Source organism: Phalacrocorax aristotelis, chromosome 7 (assembly GCF_949628215.1).
Source record: "Phalacrocorax aristotelis chromosome 7, bGulAri2.1, whole genome shotgun sequence".
NCBI lineage: Eukaryota > Metazoa > Chordata > Aves > Suliformes > Phalacrocoracidae > Phalacrocorax > Phalacrocorax aristotelis.
Window position 1 is genome coordinate 51,220,548 of NC_134282.1, and position 20,056 is coordinate 51,240,603.

The window sequence follows — 20,056 nt, forward strand, 5'->3', positions numbered from 1 at the left end:
AGTTCCACCTACTGAAAGAGTTAGGCAAGGGCACCCATTTGATTAAAATGAGATTTTGAGTCTGAGGATTCACTAGATAGACTAAGTACTTCTTCCCATGCCCAAACAGGCTTCTTGCAAACAATGCAAATGGCCTGACTTGACAGCATTAAAACGTAGGAGTAGAAATCTTAATTTACACTGTTTAAACCAAAGCTCAGTGCATTGCTGCTTTCTAGGTGCTGTACACCTAGGCAATAGGCCTGGCTCATGCACACTTGTATATTACTGAACTGTGCATTTACGGTAATCTTAAGATTTTATGTAGTACTTTTTCTGACGTGGAGTGGTAAAGGGTTTGCATTTTTTTGAGTAAGTGATGCAAGCAAAGGGGAGCGCCTGCCATCTCTAAAGGCTTGCTAGTGTTGTTAATCAGATATTGCCATCAAAATTAAATATATTCAGTGGTAGACAAAGAGGAAGGAAAATCAAGAAGGTAGAAGGAAGAATCTCTGAAAGTATTGGCTTACGTAACATGTTAAAAGCAGTGCCTGCTAGAAGTACAGGGTAAGCTTGTTTTGATTCATATCTTCGTTTTGAAAGCAGGCAAATGTTTATAGTGTGGAGGATGTCTCCACCCCTCCCCCAGTGAAGCTGCGTGCTGGGGAAAATGATGACATTGTGTGTTGGTGAATTCTTACAAATCTTAACATAGACCGTAATCCTAGGTGTGTCTGTGCAGGGGTAAAAAAAAAAGAAAAAAACTATTAGCTTCAGATGAAATCATAAAATGAAGTTTTGAGAACGAGGTCCAACTCAGTGCTTAACATTTTGGGTTATACTAAGAAGTCTTTGTTTTAAATCTCAGTTTAAAAATCTGTTTAGTTTGGCAGTAGGATGAAATCTGCTAAAAAGCAACTGTTAATCTGCAGTTCAAACTGCAGAGTAAATTGCTGGAAGGATACCTTTCTTCCAATGGGAAGACAGAATTTTGCAGTCTTTGTTTTGTTTTTAATTGTCTTCTTTTTAACGCATTCTGAATGCATTTCCTTACAGCTTCTGTAGTCCTGCCTCAAAGTAGAGTATATGAGATGAGAACCGAGAGAAAAGTGGAACTCATTCACCAACACAATTTCTTGATTAAAACCCACTTTACTAATTTTCTTGTATTTCTTATGTGCTGTTGGGAGTATCTCGTGTTTTGGCATACAGCTTTTCCCATGTTTGCTCTAAGTTGATGGTTTAGTTTTTATTAAGCGATGTGTGGTCTCATATGCAAAGCTTGCACAGCATCAGTTGGGGCAGAAGGAGCTGAGCTATGTAAGAGCATGAAAGGATGGCACTGGGTGCTGGAAGCTTTTTCCACTATGATTTGTAGCCAGAGTTAGAGCTTTGTTACTATATATCTGTATGTTGCAGTGAGATTTCATGGATAATTGAAGCTTTCAGGGTGCTATGTGAAAGCAGGTTTGTTCAAAGGTCCACCAGTCTTACTGAGGGGAAAATACGCTTTCAATACAGGCCAAAGCGGCAGTAGTACAGATGAACATATTAGGCCCTAGTTACACTGTCCCTTGTAGATCTTTGCTGATGTAGGTGAAATTGGAGTCTGAGCACTGGTGTCTCTGCTGTTTGCCAGCTAGCTGTCAATATTTATTGCTTCAGCTGCTGTAAGGCTTCCAGTCAGTGTGTAGAAGAAAATGGTTTTAATGTCCTGAAGGCCTGGAGTCCTCAATAATAATTTTTTAAGAGGAGTTAAGATTTCTTGCAGGTGCAAGAATGCATCTAGGCAGGTTCTTGAAAGTTTTGTATAAACTGCATGCGAGTTCACTGTGGTTCACTTTTTTATTCATATAACTCCATATCATATTGACAGATGATTTACTTAGCATGAGTAAAATAGATGCTATAAAATAATTAAGCTAGCATCTGATTCTAGTACACAGAATCCACTTTAATGAATACATTTAATAGATGGGATTTTTTTTTTGCTTAGGGAAATAAGTGTTTGGGGTTTTGCATGAAAACAAAATGGTTTATTGTCATACCAGAAAGAAATGGAAAAGATAGCAGATTCTTCTCATCTTCTCCAGTGATACCATTAGAATAAAAAAGTTCATTTCTATGTCTAAATAAGTCTATCACTTCACATCCAGGAATTTAACACTAACTTTAACCCACTCATTTCTCCAAGCTCAAAGATTGACTGAGGTGTTTGAACTTGCACATTGCATGCTTTCATCTACTGGGGCTACAAGCAGCATCAAAGTTTTATAGTGGGATGCAACTTCTCTTACCAAACTAAGATACTGCCGTCAACATTAAGTGCAGCAATTAGAACTAACACCTTCAAGAAGTCATTCATGTCTGACTGCTATGTATTTGCTTTACAACTGAAATATGGTTCCTAGGTCTCTTAGCTAGTTTTTTGTTGAGATGAACAAGACAGCATGGGTGGAAGGGATCCAGCAGTGTTTGAAAAGGGCGCTGGTTTGTATAATTTTTCTAGCCGGTTTAAATCACTGATGCAATAATTAAATGCTGAGATGTCCACTTTGACCATCTAGTAGTGCAAGAAACTGAGGCTGATTGTGCAGTCTTTCTCCTCTGAAGTGGTTTCAGGGCTGCTTCTTGGGGTTTCTGACAGCTTTTTTGATAGCGTGAATAATTTTTTCCTTTTCCAAAGTCAGGGTAATAAGTTGTGTGTGACTGTTTGGGTTTGGGGTTTTTTAAATGTGTAATTGCAGGTCTGCGTGGCCAGCTATAAATATAGTCTCTGATTCCTGACAGATCCTGGTTATTGTCAGGTCTAGGCAGTCATTGCATCAGATAGTACTTGGCTGACTAAGTAGTAAAGGCAGAGATGTCTACCTTACAGTTTCAAAAAGCTTGCATTTACTTCTAATGTTTCATGTCAAAGTTAAACAAACATACTTGTTTAAATGGAAGAGGTTTTCAGTGAGGGAAGTCTACAATAATCTGAGTCCATCTGGGCTTCTGCTTCAGATTCCTGGCTACTTAATGTAATTGAAAATAGGCCAGTTGCCTTTCAAATACATTAAGATTCAGCTTTTGTGATATCTTGCTTTTCTTGATATTACTTGCTCTTGAACTCTTCGGTGTAGTAGGTTACTCATGTAGTAGTTTATCAGAAGGGCTTTGTATATTTACGTATGGATCACTTAATTTATTCTTGCTTGGGAACTCAAATTTTTTTGGGCCTTCACTTAAACTTCTGTCAGCTGTATCTTCTCATTCAGACCTTTTTAGTGTCTCTGTTCATGTAGGATATTTGTCAGGGTTTGACAGGAAGAGAAATTGAGATATTTTCAAAGTTTTGAGGATTTCTGTTTTTAATACAACAATGGGAACAAATGGGTTAGACTGTCCTTTTAACTGCATATTTAACTGAGCATTTAATTCCAGAAGCTATTGAAACAGATATTTCAATACATCTTGTTATCTACTGCTTGAATCATGTAGCTTTGCTGTGGAGCAGTAATGTTAGTTAGGGTCAAAAAACTTAAGTTTTCTTTTTGCAGTAATCTGCAAGAAAGGTGAAATAATTCAGTTTTATCATCTGTTCTGCCTTGCAGGTATAACGAGTAACGGAGTTACTGTAGCATCATGAATTTCCACTTATCAGCTACACTAAATGAACTGAACGTGCGTGCTAGTTTGTTGCCATTGCTGAGGAAAAAAATAGTTTTGAAGTTAGTTTTAGGATTGGATTTCTATTCGGAGAACATTTTAGATGAAGATTTGGTGCACTATGATCAGTGTAGTTTAGGTAACACTTTTGAAGTGAATCAAAGTGGCTAGGTTAATGTTAATGATTTATGAATGGCCAGGCTATCAAACATCACTTGCCAGTAAAGGAAAATATTTATATGCAGGAGCAGGAAAGACTCTGAATAATATTCTTGCATCTTTTTCTAACTAGAAACTGGGTTTACAACAGTATGTTTTGGTGTTGGGGTATGAATCTTAATGTAGTTACCTTTTTTGTTTTTAATGGCCTGCCCCATACTTGGTTTGGATTGTCTTTGCCTGTGATTGCTTTTAAGAATACAGATATCCAAATGGAGGGTAGTAACACCAGCCTTGGGGCGGGGGGAAGGGGCAGAGCAAGAGGGTTATGAAGTACTTGGATCAGTAAAATGGTTTAGGCCATAAGGAATTTCATTCTAGGCTGCTTTTAAAAGTGGCTGCTGAAATTAGAGAGTGTGTGGGAATCAGACTGTTTCTTGACCACAGGTGCCTAGCACCATATTCCTGAGTTCATTGATGTTGCCTGTATTCTGCCTGTATTGAATATCTTTCCAGTATATCACTCCTGAGGTGTAGCTGCGTACATTCATCTGACATGTACGTTATTTTATTATTTGCCACCTGTCTGTGTCAGATCCTGAAAGCTTTAGATTATAAAGAAACAGCCTGTTCGTGTTCATAAAGGACCTGCCCTATGATCTTCTGTAGCCCCCTGCCCCCCACAGGAGTGGTGTTTTATTTTACTTAAATATGATTATTTGCTTGAAAGGATGCAGGGAAGGGAATAATTCACTGAAATTTGGTTTTAACATCTCTGAAGTACAGTGTCACTTTAAAAATTTATTTAGGAGTTTGAACTGGTGGTGTATCTGAATTTTAAGAGATTGACTTTTGAACAAAGGCTATGGGAGCTACAGAAAAAGAATCTTACCGCTAATCTTTGTTAGAAACATGTAGGCGTCTTTATGGTTTACTGAATGTCTTATTGAGGCATGCAGGCTGTTTGAAGCATTATGTTGTCGTGTCTGTCTAGTTTATAATTGTTGCACTTCAACAATATGACTGCATGCTGTCATTTAATCAGACATCGAATAAATTATCAAGAAAGCTTTCTGGATAATTGTTCAGTGATTTAAAGCTTCTTAGAGATTCTTTGATGTGTGGTATCTGTTCTATTTGTCCTCAGTTTTCTTGTCCTGTTCCCTTTAAAAAGGGTGTGTGTGTGGTGGTGTAGCAGTACCATGTGGAATCCTCTGGGAGACTGGAGTGTGTATTTGGTAAGGAAGAGAAATATGCTCAGGAGGGAAATGGTTGTGGAGACCACCTGTCATAGCAGGTTAAAAACAAAAACAAAGGAAAAAAAAAGGGAGGGGGGGGAGTCAGGCAAGAAGCTTGGAGCCTGCAGCTTGTGCAGAGCATAAAGAAAAGCTGATACATAGGATCAGTAAGAAGCAGATACTTAAGAATGAGCTAAACCTTGGGAAGAAGTTTCCCAAGTGCAAAATGGGAGCATATGGTGCTCTGTGTCACAAAGCCACTGGTGACTGAAGCCAAACTTGGAGATGACGACCCATCTTGCAAGGGCACAATGTGCGAGGAAGAATCTTGTTTATCATCCTTCTGTATTTCGGTTCTCTCATTTACTCACACTTGTCCCTTGCTAAGAACTTTAATAAAATCTGGCATTTTTTAGTTTGAAGTCTGGTTTGAGGAAGCTCGATGTAGTAGGAGAAGGTATAGGCAGAGCCATGTGAAGGCTATGGCAGCCTTTGTATCCCATTACATTCCTGAAGTCGGCTGTAAATGTTTTTGATTGTCGTAATGTTTGGTCAGTAACATGTGTGGGAGCTGCTGTCATGTGGCTTTGTTGCATTACCTCAACAGTTTGTACTTTGTAGGCAGAGTGGAGAGTTTTCCTCTTTGTAAAAAGTAAAAATGAATTACTGAAGCTTAGTCACTGAGAAGCGTTCAGAACTTCACTGAGGTATAGCAGCCTTGCTGAAGTAGCAAGCTAGTACAGTTTCCTACACCAGGTAAAACCAATGTTAAATAAGATTACCTCATAATTTATGTTCTTTGTTTTTTCCAGTAGAAGAAACTAAAAACCAGAGGCAATCAAATGCCTTTTGTAAACATACTTCCTAAGGAAAAATCTGCTACAGTTTCTACTCTTGCCTTGGGAAACTGTGCCAGTTATACACCCGTCAGTTTTAATATACTGAGAACAAACACTGTTTTACTTAACTGGAGAATTGCTTATTTGGCATTTGCTACAAGGAAACTGAAGTGCAGCCTGTGAAACTTGAATACAATTTTGAAGAGAGTATTTGAAGGATAGAAGTAATAAATCTCGTAACATTGCCCTCCAGTATGTGCTGTGTTCTGAATATCTTTTTTTCTGCCTGTCTTAATTTCAACAAATATTAAATCTTATGTTGGGATGCTGTTTGAGTTAGCTTGGTTGGCACCTTTTTTAATTTTCACCTACGTGTAACAGTAGTACACTATTTGTGTTTTTCTGATATTGCTTTCAGGTGTTTATTTTGCCAAATAATCTAGCTGTGAGATGTGGTTATGATAAATCAGAACTTAGAGGGATTTTTTTTGTCTAGTTTTAGGTTTATGAATGTTCAGTTCTTTCTATGTAGGTTTGTTGATTGTAAGATTAGCCGCCCCCCCCCCCCCCCCCCCGCACCCTCTAAAAACTTTGGTTTCCTCAGAAAAGATGGTAATCTTACATGATGTAGTTCTCAGAGACAAAAAGGGTGACAATATTCCTTATGGATAAGGATGTCCAAATAGAAATGCCAGGAACCTGAATTTTTAAACTTACTTTGACACCCTGCTGCTTATGTTTAAAGTGCTGCTCCTGCTGAATTCAGCTTGGCACGGCCATGTTAAAAAGTCAGAACAAAGCTTTCAATTTAATTATCTAGGAAATGATGAAAACAGTGAGTAACCTGATGTGCATGGGGGGAGGGGTGAAGAAAAAAGGTGATGCAGCCTGTCTAGAATTTCATAGAAATCTGACCAAATCAATTAGTACTTCAGAACAGTATTCAGCTGTTTTAACTGTGAAACCATTTTCTGTCTGCTTTCAGCCCTCAGTCTTAAACACTGTACGTACTCTGATCTGTTCTACTGATTTCCATAGAGATAAATGTAGGTGTGATGAGTGGGGCAGAGGTATTGTGAGAACTTTGAGGTAGTGAACTATACCTTTGCCAAGTAAGATTATCAATAGATTAGAAGAATACAGATAAACTTAGGTTGAGATGGGAAAAGTAATGAGCCAAGGTAGCAGTAATTAAAGCTTGAGTGTTGCTGTGGTAACTGATGAAATATGAAGACTTCTGGAAATAGATTTCCCAATGATAATATTTCTTAAAGCCATGACTTAACTAAGTGGTATGTAACATGTTTTAAGTGTTACCTGAAGATGCATCAGTGAGCCCTAGGAAGATTGAAGAAGTGTTAAGATATTGCAAAACCAGAAGAAAGCTCCATTCTGGTTGGTAAATATGTTAATTGGAAACTGAACAGTCCTGGGTATGTATTCTCTTTTATTGTAAAATGAATAAAATAATTACATTGAACCTTTTAATTGTCCACACTGAAGTGTGTGTTATTTATTTTAATTGTGAAGGTGCCTTTTCAGCTGATTCCTGCTCAATCATTAGGATAGCTTTAAAGAAAGGAAATTATTTTCCCAGCTGAGAATAGCAGCATGGTTTCAGTGATTTCCCCCCCCCCCCAGATGAATGTAAACAGTTTATGTCACACAGTTCTGTTTTGTCTTCTGTAAGAGAGGGGTGCTCTTTTGTAGCTGCTTTTTGTTGTGGGTGAAATGGTGTGTAATCTAAAGCCATCTCCAGTAGACATGTTCTTATCAGCATTTGGAATGTACATCCTGGTGGTTCCCTTTTGAGGCAGAAGGGAATTTTGGTAAGATGCTGTGCCTCTTCTTTTTTTTGTGTCTCTACATGGCATTAACTTCCACAGCCATTACAGACTGGTAATGTACTTGAGCCAGACGTTTTTGATCTTGCAGTACACTTAATATACTTTATATGTATATTTTACTTCAGGAAAAAAACCTTCCTTATGTGCCTTCTGCTGCACAAAGGCCTATCTTTAAAAGCTTTTAGTTGTGCTTTGAGCTTGGCGTTGTGAAAGTAATGAAACATGTCATGAGTTTTAAACTAATGAAATACCTGCCTACACTCCTCTGTTTTGTTAGAGCAATCAGATCTAAACTTAAGATTTCTGCATCTAGTTCATTAATTTTCCAAGAATTGTAAATGCTAAAAAAGGGAAGATTAACTGGACAAAAGGTTTAAAGTTGTGACCAAACTGACGTTCTAAAAGCTGTGGTTCATTCACTGGGAAATCAGTCCTTCTGGCCATAGCTTTTAAATACTGAATTTTGTTTTGTTAACAGTGTTCAGATTCCTCTTTCTTTGTCGCTTTTTTTATATACCATGATAAGTCACATCTTATGACAAATTATATGATAAATTGGGAAGAAGTTTCTTGAGAAACTCTCCGGAGCATGTTCTCCAGACTGCTATTCAGTAATGCAGTTATTTTCTTAATCTGTTTGTAGAAGTCTGGCAACAGCATTCTTGTGATTACTTAATATTTTAAGTTCTGCTTCTAACTAAAATTGGATTTTAATCCAGTATTGGAAGTTTAGTTTTCTTTTGGTGGTGGTCTTTCCTCCACTGTTAGCTCATCAGTTACCAGATGCTATTTTCCAACTGCATTCAAACACGTTTTTGAGAATGCAAAGATAAATTATTTTAGAAAATACCAAGACCAAATTTATGGATGCGAGTACTAAAAGAGAATTTTATGTCACTTGAAAAGATTATAAAGATGTGTCCTTTTACAGATAGCTTGATAATGGCTGTTTTGTTTCTAGAAAGTATAAATGCTCAGAATAGGATGATACATTTGTTTTTTGGAGGTAAGCAGTAGGCAAAAAAAATAACAGTGTAACAGTGTGCAAAATATTTAGGTACTGACTTTAACTGAAATGTAGTACCGGTTTAAAATAAGTGACTAGAGCAGAATTCCTGGCTGTCCCTGGTCCTGGACAAGGCCACATTTGTCATATTATCTAGGAGTGCAAGTACTGTCATTGGTGATGCTGATAGTTCTCAAACTGTTTGGTCTGTCAGCTAGGGAAAATCTCTAATTAAAAAAAAAAGTTCCTTCTAGGAGTAAAAAAACTTGTTTTAAAAACAGGCATCTGAAGCTTAGATTTCTCTAGTTCTGTTAGCAAGAAAATGTAGTTATTCAACTTAACCTTAGACAGGATTTACTGCACAGAAAAGAATGGCAGAAAAGGCCATTTTGAGCAACAGTATATTTAAATAGTGTTTGGAAGTTGCAGTTCTTCAGTAAGACCATGTTTTTTTGGAAGTACTTAGATCTTTTCTAACATGCCTTCAAAACTTAATTTGAAAAGCTGTGCAGCTTACCAATTAGAAGCTCAAAAATAGGTTTGGTTTTAATGTGGAATCTGAGGACCATGTTTAGTTGCAAAACTCCAGAAATCCACTCTTAGAAGTACAGTTTACTTAAATGGTCTGGTATCCAAGATGTATGTTGTTCTTCCAAGCTGAAAGAAACAAGTGTTTTATGATGCATAAAAAAGAGTATCAATAAAGAATTGTTTATGGCTTCCTGTTTTTTATGTTGTCCCACTTTTTTAAAAAAAAAAGTTACTTTGGCTAAGGGTTGTCTTATTGTTTTATAACAATGCTTGTGTGTATCTCGCTAGCTGAGGACCTTGGAGCTCTGAGGCCGGTCTCATGTACTGTAAGGCTCTACTTGGATATAGAAGGACGGCTTAACTGAGGATGGAAAAAAGATTTATTTCTTAAATGTGGCACAGCAAGAAGTGTGAGATAAATGACAATGTGTAGTCTTGTTTTGAAAGGGCAGGCCATGCTATTGTTTAGCACTTAGATTTGTACATTACTTAAAGCAACGTATGGTGACAGGGCTGTAGAAATGTGGCTGTAGGGAACATTTTTGTTACTGTTTTTGCACACCTCTGCAAAAACCCCAGCAAGAATCTGAGCGTTGCCTCCGTTAAGTGCAAACATAGATGGATGGGTTCCCTTTGCTTGAAATCCTAATTTTAAAATCAAGCTTCAAAGTGGTAGCAATGAATTTTGGAGCAGGGCTGGTAGAATGTCTAGAGCACAGTAATAACATGTTGAGAGCCATGGGATGTTTCAGTGCAGATCCAAATCCGCTTGAATATATTTTCTATAATTAGTTTGGGATTTAGAAAAAAAAGTGCGTCTAGAGTTGTATACTTTATATGGGTTTGTATTCTCTTTGTGGTTTTGAAGAAGAAAATGTTCTTATCTCTCATTTCTGGACAGTGAAATGGAGTCTGAGAAGCTTTTAATTAACCTTTTGATTAATTATTTTGGTGAAGACATTATTTGACTTGTAATTTTTTCTAGCTGTTTCCACTTAGAGTTATGGGGGAAGGAGGGAGGACAAGTACATGTTTACAGGTACTATGGAAAAGTGAGAGATTCTGTGTGATCTGCCTTGCTAATATAAAACAGTCAACACCTGGTGATGGGCCTTTGTCTCCATCTTGATACATATGGGCATATTTATATTCTGGTCACATCCTTGGTAAGCATGCAAAGTGTTAGAATTAGCAGCAAATGTGCAGTTCGGCTGTGATTTGGTTGTGCAGTTTATGCCGATCAGTTCATGTTTAGGGGCCAAATCTACAAAAATATCTGCACAGGCTCTTCTAAGACTGGAAAAAGACCTGTTAACCTCGATTTAGTCAAAATTATTGTCTGCTATTTAGTAAGCATTACCTAAGGCTTACTCTTGTAAGATGGCATCTATACAGATCTGTGTTTTTATGCAGCTGTGGCTTTTGAGACTTATCATGCAAATTATCTGACGTCATGACACTCATTTCTTTGTGTGCACTCTAGTAAATGAGCTGTGATGAGATGGTTACTGTCAAATGTAACCTGTAACTGTGATGGTGAAATTGAAGTTCCAAGATAAAGAGAGGCAGAGGGAAGTAAAAGGAAAATAAATGGAAGGAGTGTAATTCTGACACAGTTTTTCCTAACCTGTTTTGCCAGAAAGCTTCAAGACCTTGTGGAGCTCTGCACGGATATAATTTGTTTCCACTGAACCTTTGAAAGACTCCCTTAAAATAGGTCAAATACAGTTTCCTTGCTTTAATGTTGTATATTTCTTGGTATTTATGAAACCGTAAGAAACCTTGACAACAAATGTACTCATCTGAGTTGCTGAAAATATGCAGTCATGAGGGTATGTTTTTGCCTATGGTTCTGTTGTCTTTCAGTATGTAGTGTGGTATTTTCACATATGTGTTGGGGAAGGGAATAAATCCAGAAAATTTGTAATAAAGTTTACTTTTATACAATAGAGGTTTTTACTTGGATAGCTAAAAAGATCTTTTTTCTTGCTATTAGTGCAAGATGACATTTTCTGTCTGAAGCTCATCATGAAGCACATGGGTTTCTTCCTTTTTCTCTGCTTACGTGCCTGAAATTCTTATATTTAAAAAAAAAAATTTTTTTTTCTTGCTTCCGTGTGCCCATGCAAGTTATGTAAAGCAGTTCTGGTGGCTGTAATTTTATTCTGTGACTTAAGGAAATAGAACTCTACCTTCATCAAGGTTACATCACATTAATTTCATGTTTACTTTCAGAAGTAAATGTGCGTTTATCTTCATATGTCAGCTAATTTTCCTTCATTTGGGCAAAAGTTTAGTGATATAGATGAAATGGCTCTGTGACTTAAGAATTTTACCTAAGTGTGTTTGCAGTACGACTATGATTTAGCAAAACTAAAACTTTGCAAATTACATTGTTGATGTAACTATAGGGGGCACAGTCTTCTATCTTAGATGGTTTTGTTGCTAGTCAGGACAGAAAATAAAACTGCAACTCTGACGTGATCAAGGTTTAGAAATAGGAAAAGTCGTTGCTCCCATGAGAAATGTAATGTGTTTGTCATTGGTGGTAACTTCCCATTTGGATGCTCTGAGCACGCATGAAAAGTCGCTTTTTACTGCACAATTTGTTCTGATTTTGCAGGTTGTGTCAAGATTCTTTCTACCCTAAGCTCTTGCCAAGCTTACGTTTCAATTCTTAGGCTTGAAAATAATCTTCTGTGTGACTTCAAAACAAAAGGGATGCTGTATTTCAGAGCTGGGTTGCCTTTGGCAAATATGTTTTGAAGCCAGGTTTCTGGTGTCCATAGCAACCTGTGGAGAGGAAGGAGAGGCTGGACTCAGATGGGGACCGACATGCAAATAGGGATTTGGAATTTGCTAAGTGAGAAAAGTGCTTGAGGTTGAAGAAAGTAACAGACCTGAGATGACAGGCAACAGTGGACTGATTAGAGGGGTGAAGCAGAGGTCATAAATGGGAAATGGAATGATGCATTTATGCCTAATAGAGCGTACTAATTTTAAAAAGACCTGAAATAACACCCCAAAACTATAAGAAAATGTTGGTGAAAATTACTGTCAGTTTTCCCGTTTTCCTTTGTGTGGTGGTATGTGCAGCAGATAATAGTGTTTTCCTGCTCTTGTTTCTTCCATTAGCTCATGGGAAACATTTGTGCATCTCTCTCATTTTGTATCCTTAAGTATATACATTGTGTAATCCCATGTCATATTTCTCCTCTCCACCCTGTTCTCCCATGAGTTCCTTATTTTATTCACTGCAAAGCCTTGCTTTTGAATATCTGTTGCAGAAGGTGGAAGAGCTGAGTGAATGAGAGAGTGTATGAAGAAAGTGTGTGGTCCCACATCAGGGTTTAGAACTGTATTCTGGACCGTTAGGTCTGTTTTCCTTAAAGTTCTGAGAACTAGTAAATTTGCCTAGGTGTATGTTTAATGCAATAGAACATAAGATATTGTTATGCCTCTATAAATTTATGGTAGATTATAATAAAATTTTATACACCTCACATCTTATACTAGGCACACTGTGTGTCCTTCTGTTTCAGAACGAACAGTGCATAACTGGAAAGGGTAGAGAGGACGACTAGGTGGCTGGCCAGAGACTGGCTTTTGTGTAAGAAGTGGTCGAGTGGAGTAGGATTCCTTTAGCTGAGAGTAAAGGTAACTGAAGGAAGATACAATATAGGCATAAAAATCGGGACTGATATTAACGGTGAAGATGGCTGTGTACTGCCTCATAATTAAAAATCCATGGATATCAAATATAATTAGCAGGATCAGGTTTAAATGAAAGGATAGATCTTCCATTCTGATGCATAACTAAGCTGTGGAACTCCTTGATTCTAGGTGCTAAAAACTAAAAAAGATTCAGAAGTAATATTCATTGAAGAGTTGATGAACAGCTTTAAATCTAAGATTCCATATATGACTTCAGAAGTTCCTGATTCAGAAATAGCTGAATATCTGGAGAAAATGCTTTACAAATATTGCTTTTAAGTGAGAGATGCTCATTTTGTTCCTACATTCCTCCTTCGCCATCCTAGTGATATTTGCGAATAGCCGCAGATAAAATGCTGGACCAGATGGATCCTTGATCTTATGTGGTGGCTCTTTGTATGTACTATTTACGATGACGTGCTATGGTGAATGCTTTTAAAAATCAGAGGAAGGAATCTGGTAATTCTGTATTCAGAGAACTGTTTCAATAATGTATATTTTAAAAATGAAGCCACACATGATGGAGAAAACAAATTTTAAAAGCTGCTTATAGAGACCCTTTTATTATGTGTGTTCTAGGAATGCAACTAGACGTTTGCAGAACTAAATTTAATGTGTGGTCATAGTGTGAGCTGAGGGTGTTTTTGTTTGGTGGGTGTTTGGTTTTTTGTGGTTGGTTGGTTGTCTTTAAAATTTTTTTAGTTTAAATATATTTGTGTTAAGAGAGCAGGGCAGCTGACTTAAGACTGCATGTTTTATGAGTTGAAGCTTAGAGTCTAGTGGATATTCTTAGTGGGTGTGTTTTTTTTTTTTTAACAAAAGAGGTATAAATTTATATGCCAACTGTTGCTTTCCATGTGAAATATTTGCTGTGTACTGTTGGTTGTGTAGAGGCTTGTTCATTTGGCCTTAGCTAGCTTTTAACAGCACCTTGGAAGAATTTTTTTTTCTTGAAGAAAATAAAAGGAATGCAATGCTTGTGCATGCTTCTGAGTGTTCTGATGTATAAACAATGCCTAGTGCATATCCTTTTGACCAATGGACATATCATGATCTTAGTGTTGATTTGATCTTAAATTCCATGGAACAGTATTTCTAAATACTGTGGGGCATTTCTTGATGTTTTACCAGAGCAGTCCTTTGTCGATATCAGGTAAATACAAAATGGCATCCCTTCATTTTGTGATTGTCCTCTACCTCTTTTTTTTTTTTTTCTTCCCCCTCCCAAGCTGCATCAGAATGTCATGGTTGTTTCCTCAGTGTAAATTGAATATATTGTGAAGTGTAGCCTGTGACTAATTGCCTCTTGCTGTCTCTACTTATTAGCTGTCTGACGGTGACGTGGTTGCACCGCTTTCTACACATGGCCTCAAGGGTATGGCATTGTGACACCCATATTAAAATATGCAAGGCTTGATTTCAAAAGGCATTTTGGGTTGGAAAGTTAGAGGGGTTATAAGCTAATATTGTGGCTGGTTTTACCCCTCTTATTTTAATGACTACTAGGTGGTAATAGAATACAATGTACCTATTTCATGTTTATACATTCTAGTATAGAGTTGGTGTTCTAGAGGCTATTTCTTTTCAGTTGTTTTGCAGTGTTGTTGAATTAATGTTATCCTACAGTTCATGTTTGGAATATGGCTTAGTAATTTTTTTTACCAAAAATGCATTTAATATACTTTAAATATCAGTGTTCTACATGTCAATTTGGTGCATTAGTACCAGATTAAAATATTGTGATGGCACACAGGCTTTTCAAGTTGCATGCACCCTTACCTTCCTAAACAATTTACCAAAATTAAACAAGTGCTGGACTGATAATTGGTTATTGGCAAATGGGCAACTCACAGGTTATTGTAAAGAGAGTAACTGTGCGAATGTCTTAATTATACATTGGTGTCTTGGTAGCTGTGACATAGTTCTGTCATGAAAATATTTTCTGTGGTCTTTATCCTTTCTAAGTAAAGATATTTCCTCTTTCCTTCTCCCTCGTGCTTCCCAGTGAAACTCCAAATACTGTCTTACAAAATTAGATGTAATTTAGTTTAGGAACAGAAAATTGATATTCTCATGGCTTTGTTTTATTATCGTCATTATAATTGTACAAGACAAACAGGAAAAACAAAGCGGTTTCTCTACAAGCTTTCCAAAAATAATGGATGGAGTTTACCAAAACTTTGTGGGTAAATCTTTGAAACCTCAGACCACTCAAGGCCTAAAGCTTAGAGTGGTGAGCACCACCCCTTTTGAAAACTGTAAATTTTTAAGGCATCCTCTTGGAAGTGTATGAAACTGTTGGTCATTTTACTTACGAACTACCAATTTAGAGTCTAGAATGCTAGTTAGTTTATTTAATTGGAACAAAGTATGTAGTATAATATTTTACTAATGAAAATACTTGGTTCTTCACTGAAATTATTTTATGCATGCACATGTTTTACGGCTATGCAGGTGTTTAATGATGCTTCCTTTCTATTAATTTGTAAATTTTTCAAAATTTTTTTTTCAGGGGTTTATAAGAAGAAGTAGGAACCTTTTCTCAAGCTGAAGACTAAGTAAAAGAAAACTGTATCATGTGTTAGGATACTGAAGAGTGAAATTTCTTGGATTAGTATATTTCTGGATTGCAAAGCAAAAGAAAGAGGCTGAAAATGGGGAGAAAGAAAATACAGATCACAAGAATAATGGATGAACGGAACAGACAGGTGAGAAACGAGTCTGCGTGAAAAGGTTCCTCAGGAATCCTAAAAATTAATGGAATTAATTGGATTAATGAAATTAATGGAATTAATTTGAATACATTCACCTTAATTCACTCTGCTAAAGCAGAGCCTTGTCTTCATTTTGCTATGGATGGTGTTACTAGAATACAAATAATAAATATGTCTCAATGGTTTCAGTAATGTTTTAGGGGAAATAATTCTCTAAGTAATATCAATTACTACTTAATTCAAATTCACTGTAAAACTACTATTCCTATTTAAATGGTACCCTACTCTGTACTTCTAATACTGGAGGATCACGTTGAAACAGACACCTTACTTGATCTGGGAGCTACTAGAAACACTTAGTAATGAAGGAGGAGAAAGGATGTAGCATAAGTACTGGATCAGACCAAAGGTGCCACTAGGCCAGTATCTTGTCCAGCAATGGTCATAAGTAAATAAGTATAGGTAGAGATGCACACGTTACACTACTCTGTAATCCTCTTCCAGTGTCTAACTATTCTTAGCTCAGGGATTTCCTGAGCTGGATGTGGTTTCCGTATATTTAGTAACCATTAATGGATTTTTTGTTGTTTTCTCCGCCCCCGCCCGTGAACTTGTTCAGTTATCCTTTGAGCCCTTATAAAGTTGCAGGATTTATAACATCTTTTGGCTAGGATTTCCTGTAGGACTATTACCTGTTGTTTCAAGAAACACATTTTCATTTATGCTTAGTCATGGTTCTGCTAGTTATTTAGCTCTTGTATGAAAGAGGCAGAAGTCAGTCACACTCTAGTTTGTCCATCATGTTTGCTATTCTGTGGACCTCTGCCATGTTTTCTTATTTTCTCTTAAAATAACCTTTTTTCAGACTTACTACTACTAGCTTACTTAGTTGTTTTTGTACAGAATTTATTCCACACCTTTGACCATTGTTGCTACTTTCCCGTAAACCTTCTTGAGTATTGCTACGTTATTTTTGGTGGCAGAGACCCAGAACTCCACAGTGTTCAAGATGCCTGCAAAATATGGACTTATATAGTGGTATATTGATGTTTGTTCTCTGTTCCCTTCCTAGTATTTGATTTGCTTTTTGGACTACTTCTGAGCACCAGCTTGGTGTTGGGGTAGTGTCAGAATTCCATGACACTGTCTTGCTGCTGACACATCAGCTCAGGGCCCATTGTTTTGTTTGTGAAATCAGGATTGTTTTTCTCCCTGTATCACTTTAAAGCAGTGTAAACTCTGAGGAGACTATATATAGCAAGAAAAGTATTATTGGAATTTGGGAGAAAGCCAAGTATTGTGTTTGAACAGCTTTAATCACACAGTGACTTTATGTTTGATGTAGATAAATGTCTTAAGTACACGTAGTAAAAGTAGATGAATTAATAACTTCAGTTCTTTCAGATCTTGCTCTAGAACTTCAGAACTTCATGTTGAAGAGGTGGAAATTGATCCTCCTCCTCCATTTTCCAAATGTTTTTGGAGTAAGTTGGACAACTGATTTTGTTCTGCTTGAAATACAAGTTGGGGTGTTTTTTGTTTTGTGGTTTTTTTTTTTGAACCCCATCTCATTGTTCAGATTGGAACAATGGAGAGGAGGAGGATTTGTGCGTTTGTATCAATATTTATCCCACTTGTACCGTTGTTGTGACCGAAACAAAATATGGGTATTAAATTCTAAGTTTTGCTTCTGTTCTTTGAATAACACTCTTCTGGGCTTTTTAGTGACTAGGAAGAGGCTTTAAGCTCTAACTTAAAAATGGAATTAGGCTTGCCTTCTTTTTCTGTGGAAACTCAGTTGATTAAAGCCTTTTAACAAGATACAGTATATTAAGAGGTTAAACAGCTTATGTTGGTGGAGCCAACTTTTTTGTGTAGAGGTACTGATGGTGTTCTTTAACTCCACTGGTGTCCTGTGGACTTGGTAGCTAGCATATGAAGTGTTAACATACTAAAATGCCCCATTGCACAGGATGTTTATTAGGTATTAATTTACTTTTGAGAATTTTTTTCATTGACCCAGATAAGGAGAGCTTTTAGGGGTTGTTTTGCTGAATGGAAAGTATAATTCAGCTGTGTTCTGTCAGTTTTTCTATGGCATGCGTAGCTGGTTAGTAGGTCACTCATGAACATGTGTATGATGTCCTGTTTAAATGTTCAGTATGGTGTTCAGGTTTTTGTTTGATAATATTAGTAGAATGGGATAGAGCTTTGCCTGCAGAGCAAGTTCATATAACTTATGTGGGAAGAAAAGCTATTGTGTTCTCAGACGCATCTTATTTCTGATGGGATTATATGTGAGCTCAAAACAGAATATATAGACCGTTACTCGGAGGGATTACAATTGTCACGAGACTGTCATTGTGTTATTAATTAAACAGTCTTATCTACTTGAATGAGCTGTAGGACATTTATCTTCATTAAGCTGAATAGAATAAAGTACAGTAAATTAGATATATCAAAGGAGCTCAATCTTCCTGCCTTTGCACTCTCCTTCTTGCCCATTTTTGCTAAGCGATATTAGAATAGTGCTGAGGAAGCTGTTAGCCTGCGATAGAGATGATTTTTTTTTTTTAGTGTGGGCCTAAATGGCACAGCAAATGGCAAGGAAAAAAAGATAAATTTGCAGAACTAATATTGTGCTTTCTGGGGTCTTAAATGAAACCAGTGTTTATAGTAGTCTATATGCATTAAAGTAAGGCTTGGATTCCAGTGGTCGTGGGGTTTGTGCTAAGCACTGTCCAGACACGAAGTGAGAGAAACCAGCACTAGCTGAGAATCTCACAGGTAAAAAAACTGAAAAATTTCTCAAGTGAAATAGCCTTACAAGAGGTGAGAAAGGTAACTTTTCAGTAGAGAAGTTAAGATCCTCTGCCTGGGATCGTACAGGTCCTCAGTGGAACTAAGCCTTCAGTCTTCTCATTTGATGACTTCTCAAAGTAATACAGCACATGAACGTCTTGTCAAGAAAAAGGCATCATGAACAAAAACTGAACAGTTGTATCTGTCTATACTAGCTCATACCTGGGTAATAATCTCTTAAGTGTCTTGTAACTGAAGTATCTAGAACAACAACAGCTATTTTAAAAACCCCACAGTTTCCCCAAATCCCCAGAGGAATCCAGACAAAGTAATTCTTAATGTTCCATGCAAGACAGGATAAATAAATCCCAAGTATTTTGAAAGAAGGTATGCGTAAAGTGACAGAACTGCTAGGAGACTCTTTTTAAAAAGCAGCTACACTGTGTTATATGTGGGTAAGTAAAATTTCAACTTGCATTTGGGAAAAGTACAGCCCAGTAAAACCTACATTTGTACTTGGTCAACTCATTGAATTGGTAACTGAAAACAAAATACTAATAGAAGTTGCATTAAGGTAAAATCTGTCAGATTTTTTGGCATCTTGTCTCACTAATGTATTGTAATTATTAAACAGTAAGTAAGTAAAAAGATCTGCTTACTCTGGTTGAACCTTAAACGTGTTACAGCACACTCACATAAAATTGTTTCAGAGATAGTGCTGTATCTTAATGGAGCTTCTCACCAAATGTGCTTTAAAAGGGTTGAATAAAAAAAGTCACGGTAAGTACTCCCTTTTCATCTGAACATGGATTATTCAGTCCTCACAAAAGGATCTGTGATTAGCGGTCAACAACCCTAAGAGGTTTCTAAGTTACAAGCACTGCATAGGAACTTAGGTGGAAATATGGTTATCAAAATATGCCTGACATTCCATAATCTCATCTTTCTAAGTCTTCTGTTTATTACTTCAATTTCTACTGTAGCGAAGTGTTAACAATACAGATATTCAAAAAGCATAGCCACAGTGCATTTTTGGGAGGAGGGGTGCAGGTTAAAACAGAGTTGAATTTTTTTAAATGGATGTGGATACTGTTTTATAGCTGAAGAGGAATCTCAGGTCCATAGTACCTTTTGCAAACATTTGTGGTGGAAGAGCAAAGCATGCATATACTGTTTTAATATACAGTTATTGTCGGCATGCTATGTACTTAGTGTTAGTATATCTGTCTGCATCATTGAGAGACTATTTATGTGGTGGAAAGGATAGTATATATTATGGATGGTATTAAAGTAATATGCATGAGATACTCATCTCTGTGTATACATACCTCAAGGCGTTATTTCCAGAATTTTCCCAGCCATCTTGCAAGAACTTGATGTACACCTGGGTAATTACCATGTTAAACTATAGAAACGCATAAAACAGGTTTGATTGTTTCTTGTGTTTTACTTCAGTCCATATCTTGCAAAAGCATACTCACTACGTCACTCACCTGTCAGAGGCATGTACTTTGAATTGTAATAGGGGGTGTGAATGTGGCCATAGACAGAGGTGTTCCCTTCAACACTGAAGCTC

General features: G+C 36.9%; 1 protein-coding gene across 19 annotated transcripts in view; it reads left to right on the forward strand.

The window, feature by feature from the left end:
- The window catches only part of MEF2A (myocyte enhancer factor 2A), a 90,749-nt gene that overhangs the window by 20,918 nt on the left and 49,775 nt on the right, over window positions 1-20,056 (forward strand). For all 19 annotated transcript variants that reach the window (XM_075100656.1, XM_075100659.1, XM_075100658.1 and 16 more), the window contains exon 2: window positions 15,477-15,672. In XM_075100656.1, the coding sequence (XP_074956757.1) occupies window positions 15,619-15,672 (54 nt within the window). In that variant the 5' untranslated portion in view covers window positions 15,477-15,618. The remainder of the gene's footprint in view (window positions 1-15,476; window positions 15,673-20,056) is intronic.